General features: G+C 36.6%; 1 protein-coding gene across 1 annotated transcript; it reads left to right on the top strand.

Annotated features, from left to right (window-relative positions):
- Nucleotides 1–6,435: 6,435 nt before the first annotated feature.
- LOC131530202 (SLAM family member 5-like) lies at nucleotides 6,436–7,594 on the top strand. The gene is made up of 4 exons (XM_058760359.1): nucleotides 6,436–6,727; nucleotides 6,945–7,235; nucleotides 7,348–7,458; nucleotides 7,578–7,594. Exons 1-4 carry the CDS (start codon nucleotides 6,436–6,438, stop codon nucleotides 7,592–7,594), a joined length of 711 nt encoding a protein of 236 aa, XP_058616342.1.
- Nucleotides 7,595–7,798: the final 204 nt, after the last annotated feature.

Below are 7,798 nucleotides of genomic sequence, written 5' to 3'. Positions count from 1 at the left end.
TTATTCGCACGCTCAGATAACCTATATAAAAAGACACACGTCCACACTTTTTGTGAAGAATATTAAGTTCTGTGTTGTGATGTTACAAACGCCTTTTTGTGAGCTCTGTTAGTGTCGCGAAGCCGAGTCATTTCCGCGAATCGATTCTTTCCCACAGTTCGGTTCAACGAACCGATTCATCGGATCCTTACGTTATCTCGCAGTTATGTCAGTATACACTTCTTTTCTAACAACTCGGGGTCGTTTTATATCAGTGAAACATTCAAATAAAGTTAACAGCGTGAAGGCGTTGTAGGGAGTGAAATTATTTCCTTTATGAAATTAACTCAGGAACTCACAGATGCCATGCAATAAAGCCATGAAACTAACCTGGAGAAGAGATCTCCAAAGACAACAAAAGATCTCCAAAGAGAACAGACAACACCACCCTAACCAAACTTATCTTCTTTGATCATTTACGACCCCCTTCTTCACCCTGCCATCTCTGCATCTCTTTCTCCCCAAAAGGGTTCACTCAAAGTTCATTAAGAATATGCAAATACCACATTTCATGTATCTTGTGAACCTGTTGTTTTTCCCTTTCATGTTTGGTATCATTTTAAAGGTCTCGGTGCGATGGGTAAACTGGTCTCAATTTCACAGTAGTCACTTGTATTATGAGAAATTGAAAACTTAAGTGAATTCTGTACCTCTGTTGTGGGGGCGGTCTCCTTTCAAAACCTGACAAACATTGCTCTACAGGTGTGACCAACAGCTCCCAGAGAGGTTTCTCATCCCCCATACACAGATCATACACAGTTTATGGGCCTTTTGTTCTGGTAGTATTTAAGGGAAAGTTGCAAATCAGTCGGTGCGATTTGTAGCCAGATCAGCCCGTAGTGTGGAGGGTATTTAATATGTTCCATACTATGGATTTTCTTCTTGAATTCAGGTAAACATTTTACTCTTAGATTCATCTTTGAACAACTGATGTTATGTATTCTCTTATTTTTGAATTGGCTTATTGTTTTATGTAATTGGCATGACACGTTTACCTGACTAATAATAAATTGTTATATTTGATTTATTCTGAACTGTCCTGAAATCATTATGACTATTAGACTGTGAGGAGGCTTTTGTCACCGCAAATCTACGGCCAGGATAGGTCAAACTGAAGGCTCATGAATGAACGGAGCAGTAGGCATGTCATCGGAGACCTCAGATTTCTGTCTATCACTGGTGCTAGCAAGTTGTACGGGAAAAGACTAAATAAACTACACTTTTTGTCATAAGCAAGCAGTTGGCGGCAGACAATTAGGTATTAGTCTACCTGCATCCTCTGACTAACATCGGACTGGCGAGTTTGTGATCGTGAGACCGGCGCTTCGGCCGACGCTATAGGCTCAAAAGAGACATTAGGTCCCCAGTGAATGGATAATTGAAAATATGGTATGTCGAGAATAATCAAATATCTAAATTAATATATAAGCGATATTTGTGATACATTTTTAATTAGTCTAAATTTAATGATCACTTGGAATTGGAGTCAGATCAGAATTGGAGCTGGATCAAAATTGAAACTAAATCCTGATAAATTCAGAAGTGCAAGTAAAAGACCGAACACGCATTAAACCTTCGACCAGGCTGCTGGATTCCGTTGTTTGGACTAGCGGGTGGAGCCTTACAGCGTCTTTTGTTCATTTAACCTGTTTGTGGTCATGATTTCATTCATCGATCCTTCATGTCGGATACGAGTCAGACCGACCAATATTGAGTAGCCTACACGTAAACGCTGAAATGTTCTACATGTCTGAAGTATAAGTGTGTAGAAAGAATAAACCGGTCTTATAAACTCATCGATTTGGCTTAACAACTTTAAAACATAATCTGCATGAACGATAAACCATACACTCTTAAAATCGATAGTACACAAAATATGTGTAAAAGGGCCGATAACACAATAACGTAATGTTTTGGTTTGTGTCTTACACAACTGCGCGTTACTTAACGGTTTTATTAAGCTTTAATATAAAAGGTAATAGTCTGTTAACAATTTAGATGATTTTATTATGAAATCACACAAAGAACCGCTGAAGTACGTACTGTTATGGAATTAATTGAAACAATACTACGTGCTCATTTAACCGCTTTATTTACGGTATGCTGAATATAAAACTCTTAAACAGGAACATTAAAACATTTCAAACTTGTTAAACACCCGCTTCAATACATTCAATACATAAAACATTTATCAAATACTATAAAACAATAGTTAGGTAAACGACTTACAGTTGATAAGTCATTTTAAGCGAAAGGCGGTATGATTCATGTCTTTTTTATTCTGTCCACACCAATGCTTTGACACCGACCGGTGTTTTAGGCGTCTGTCTTTTAGGTCTGACCCAGAAAATGGATGTCTTAATATTTCGTTCTTCTTTTTATGAAAACATGCGGCAATCAGTTTTTGACCTCATCTGCATTATACCGACACGTTTTAACATGTCGTAAATTCCAATAATTAGTTAGCAAATGCAACTGTTTATTACTGAGATAAGACACATCAGAGCTGCGTTCTATTTAACATTTTTCATCTACCTACATGTTTATCAGCGCTACTGTTCTTGGCCTCCTCACACCTTTGTGAGATATAAACCGCAAAGTTTTTTCACGGCGTTACGCTTTGAAGCCGGAACCGTTTCCAAGAAGTTTCCACGATTTTGTTCGCTCTTTCTGTTTGAATTTGTGTACCGCGGTTTCACCATCCTTATCTTATTTTCCCAACCTAATTGTAATTGTAATTGTTAGGCCTTACTCTTTGTCTCGTTAGCTCCTCTTTGTTCGCATAAGTCAATATTTCTACGAATTTGGTTGATTTAATAAAATATTGCATCTTCATTCGAGACATTTACGTTATATTATTATATCATCCTAGTTTATATCAGATATACAAGATCATTTCTTATTAAATATTATTAAATTGATAACAACAAACAAAAAAAAAAACCCAAAAAAACCTTGCTATCTGTACCGTGTAATTCGTTACATTTAAATAAAGATGTTTTTATGAAGTCAGAGAACAGAATAACGAGTTAGGTGAGACAACCTTTTATTTCAACAATAACTGTTGAGTATACAATCATACATTGAGTGAAGAAAATTATCAAATTTACAAACAAACAGTAGTAACGACATTAAACCGGTGGTCTAGCCAGAAAAGGAAGGTCCTCACCTCCTCCTTGCTGCTTGTGTTCTCCAATGAGTCACAGGGTGTGAGGTGCAGAGAAATCAGCTGATCATCATTGCCACTGGAATCCTGGTTCCAACCTGTGCAAGTTAAACAAGTGTTATGTTTTGCTTAATTAAAACAGGTGCAGTTCAAACTCATGGTTAACCTCTATGTTTGAAGTGTTAATCTGTTTGAATCATACAGTCCAATTTTGTGGGTGCCAAACTGCAAATGTGGTCAGCTGGAATTTGACATACATGTGTTGTGCTCTTCCCATCATTCCCAAAAGCTTGCTCTCTTTTGGGGAGTGAATAAGACAATTGTTTAAGGGATGGTTCACTCTAAAACTAAATTTCAGTCATGAATGACAGATAAATAATGTTGTCTTACAAGTTGCAGGCTAGTTTTCCAAATCTTACAAAATGGTTTGAGGGAGAGCTGTATCTAAGGATAAATTAATGTTTAAAAACTTTAATTGTATGAAAAGACCCAGTATTGTGCTAACAAACTCTGTGTTGGTTACATAAAAATGGAAACCTCTCCCAAGTTTCTACTGTCAAGGAGGTTAGGAGTTGATGACTGAATTTATGTTTTAGAGGGGGGGACATCCCTTTAAGATTTAGGCCTAAACATTGATAAAAAATCTTTTGCATACTCAACACAAGTTGTGAACTGTGACTTTAAAAATATAGTGCATGCATCTTACCTTCACAGAGGTATTCATAAAATGAACCTATCTTCTGAAGGTAGTCCTGGGCATAGGTGGAGAGTGTGCAGCGAGGGGTTAATATTTCACACTTGTTTTTTTTTTTTTTTGGTCTCCTTGCCAAGAAGCAAAACTGGCTTGTATCCAATGGCATGGAGTTTCTCAAGCTGCAATGACAACACTGTGTATTTGCTGTTTAAAGTAATAGAAAAACAACAGCAAAAAAAAAACTATGCATATTAGTTATTGAGAATATATAACATTATTGAGGAATGCATACAGGTTAAAGCAATTCAGGATTTTTTACTTTATGGTGAGTTTAGCTTTTGTATTATAACCAAGTACGTGCAACCAAGAAAGGATCATACAGTAGAAGCAAAAAACAACTCTTCTATATACAGTAGAAAAAAAAGCAAAAAGATGAATCTGAAACCATGATTGTGTAACCACTGTACAATTGGACAGTGACAATCTACAGATTTATTAAAAATAAGAACCTTTGTGATTATATGGCCAAATGGGTGAATGCTTCACACATTCATTTACAGCTGACAAGAGCTTTAAATACTACATTATGAATGTAGTATAATGAATGCAGTCCATTTGTCATCCCCTTGATAAGAAAGTTTGATTATTATATTTTATTTATATGTCTATGGTTTTTGAAGCCTAAAGTGGGCGGAGCCGACCGCCGCCATCTTGGAAGCGCGTCAGCTGAACTGATTCACTGTTTCGAAGCGCTCCAGTCGGATCGCGAATCACGAATCATTTGATTCAGATCGGGACTTCAAAGCGTGTATCGCGAATCATTTGATTCAGATCAGATATGTGTGTATATTTGACTGCAAGGAACCACTGACGATGGTTTATAATAGCGAGTAGCTTACAGAATGTAAAGCAATAAAAACATGGACAAAATCTCCTGATTAAGTGTTGAGTAATAGTGCTTGAATATTAAGAAAAGAAAAGAAAAGAATAACAAATCAGAAAAAATATACAGCGTATGTGGTGCCCAGTGGCAAAAAGAAAAACGTGGTGGAGGGCACGAAATAAATTTCCTATTGAAATTCATTAGATGAAAGTCGTGCTGCCTGACACGAAAAAAAGAGGGAAATTCGTGTCCATGAACACGAATCAATAGATTAAATTTCGTGACTATATCACGAACTGCCGTGAGACTGGTTTGAACATATACACACTAAATGGTCACTCTCACCTACAAGCTGCTTGTTCACCCAGCATATCAAACCACATTTCCAAATACAACCAACCGCAGAAGGTTTCAGTTTGACTCAGATGTTGAGTTGCTAGTGTCACAATGTGAGATGGTAGATGGTATTAAAGTAGGCTAATACACTGTAAAAAAAAAAAAAAAAAAGTTGAGCGAACTTAAAAAAAACATTTTTTACCAGCTTCAGCAGATTTTTGAGTTTGCTCAACTTGTTTTTGTGGGAGATTCTCAATTTTTTGTTGTATAAACTTAAAACAACAAGTTGAGAAAACTCAAAAATCTGCTGAAGTTTGTTACCTTAAAATTTTAAGTTGGCTCAACTTTTTTTTTTTACAGTGTAGTTTACTCAAAAATGAAGAAAAAAAAGACATCATTTATTCACCCTCATTTTGTTCCAAACCTGCATTAACTTATTTCTTCTGTTAAACACAATATATATATATATGTATGTATATATATATATATATATATATATATATATTGAAGAATGTTGGTAACTCAAAAGTTGCTGGTCCCCATTGACTCCCATAGTATGGAAAAAAATACAATGGAATTCAATGGCTACCAGCAAATGTTGGGTTACCAACATACATCTTCTTTTGAAAATGTTCAGTGTTAAATGATAGAACAAAGAATGTTTACTATCACTAAGTCTTAAAAAGAGTCAGACAAGCATTTATACATATCTATATGTCATTTGCCAAGAGCTTGTGCATTTCACCCACTATAGGAGGGTCAAACGCTGACGTGGGAGGATTCACACCAGATGAACAGCTCAAGTGTTTTAGATCAGACTTTTCACAACTGAACAACTAAAGAAAATGTTCCACATGCTTGTTTTGTTCTGTTTGTGCTGGTGGCATCTGATTGGTAAGTTGTAAATATGTGTTTTTGGCTAAATATCATTAACGTTCTACACAGGTGTTAACAGTCAGGGAAAATAATGGAAATTGCTAGTGAAGGTAACTTCAATTTCATGGTTTACAAATGCACATCATGTCGGGAAAATTATTTTTTAAATACTTTGGAAGTAACCAGGTTATCTACTAATATAAATGTCCCACACATAACATACAAAGGCATTGACAATATCAAGATTAATTTTTCATGTTATAGTTGACTTTATAGCTTCATAAGTTGTGCTGTAGATAGCGGAATGTTCTGCTGTTCTGAACGTTTTTCAATTCACATTTAGTTACAAACTACAGATGATTTCAGGCTTTGTAGACCACCAGAGGCCTTAATCAGTGTAAAATCTGTTCATCAGATGTGTTTGGTGAATCAGTGTCAGTGATGGAGGGAGATTCTGTCACTTTAAAAACTAATGCTACTGAAGTACAACAAGCTGACGACATACTGTGGATGTTTGGATCTGAAAAGTCTCTCATAGCTAAAATTAAAAAACAACAGCAAATCTTCTCTACATTTAATGGTACTGATGGGAGATTCAGAGACAGACTGAAGCTGGACAATCAGACTGGGTTTCTGACCATCACAAACATCACAACTCAACATGCTGGACTCTATAAACTAGATATTACTGGAGAGAAACTGTCATCACACACGTTCGATGTTTCTGTCTATGGTGAGTAGCAATCATTTGTGATGACCTTCAATGAAACAGATTCTGTCCAGTGAGTTTAACTGGTAGCATTTACTGAAACCAGAATATAACTATTGAATTATTTCATCATTTTGTACTTTGAATTGACATAAATACTCACTGACTGTCAACACGCTACACCAAAAACAGGTTTGTTGACTAGATTTATCCAGATTTTTGGCTATTCTTATGTTTTCAGCTCATCTGCCTGTTCCTGTCATCAGCAGAAACTCTTTACAATGTTCTTCATCATCATCATCATATTGTTCATTGTTGTGTTCAGTGGTGAATGTGGGTCATGTGACTCTCTCCTGGTACAAAGGAAACAGTTTATTGTCCAGCATCAGTGTGTCTGATCTCAGCATCAGTCTCTCTCTACCTCTGGAGGTGGAATATCAGGATAAAAACACCTACAGCTGTGTGCTCAACAATCCCATCAGCAACCAGACCACACATCTGGACATCAGTCAACTCTGTCAGTCATGTTCAGGTACAGCAGCGCTGATATTAACGTTGATTTACTCAGCTCATGTTTCATAGTTTTCGTTGTAGATCAGACGGACAGATTCAGTCACTCTAATGGCGCATTTTGTTCATTACAGATCAGGGCCTGCCTTTATTGAACGTATTGCTGATCTCTACTGCTGCTGGATCTCTGTTGGTTGTAGCTGCCCTCGTGATGTATTGTTTCTGCTGGAAACGTAGCACAATAGGTCAGAAGTGCAAGCAATTAATGCCTATGTTGAAATATTTATCTTTTTTAAGGCATACATTTCAATATAAGATTGAAAGCTTTGTTGTTTTAACGTGACTGTGATTACTGTTAATGCAGTCGGCTGTTTCATTTAGGACTGTTGGACTGCAGCTGTCTTCAAGCCATGTTTCAACCTCGGCGCCCGATCACAGGCCTTCCCGCTCCTTGAGTTCTCTCCAGTGCTGGAAAGCTGATCCGATATTTACAAGATTATTTTTCTTACCCCATTGGCAGATTATTTTGCTTGTTCTAAGCAAAAACACACTTAATTTTGACTTGTTTTTTCTGAAAACAAGACA

Source organism: Onychostoma macrolepis, chromosome 22 (assembly GCF_012432095.1).
Source record: "Onychostoma macrolepis isolate SWU-2019 chromosome 22, ASM1243209v1, whole genome shotgun sequence".
Classification (NCBI taxonomy): Eukaryota; Metazoa; Chordata; class Actinopteri; order Cypriniformes; family Cyprinidae; genus Onychostoma; species Onychostoma macrolepis.
Note: the sequence above shows the minus strand (reverse complement) of the source record. Positions and strands in the feature narration are given on the sequence as shown.

Coding starts and splice junctions, on each gene's coding strand:
- LOC131530202 (XM_058760359.1), top strand. CDS start 6,436: ATGGAGGGAGATTCTGTCACTTTAAAAACTAATGCTACTGAAGTACAA. Junction 6,728..6,944: donor GTTCGATGTTTCTGTCTATG/GTGAGTAGCAAT, acceptor TTATGTTTTCAG/CTCATCTGCCTGTTCCTGTC. Junction 7,236..7,347: donor ACTCTGTCAGTCATGTTCAG/GTACAGCAGCGC, acceptor TGTTCATTACAG/ATCAGGGCCTGCCTTTATTG.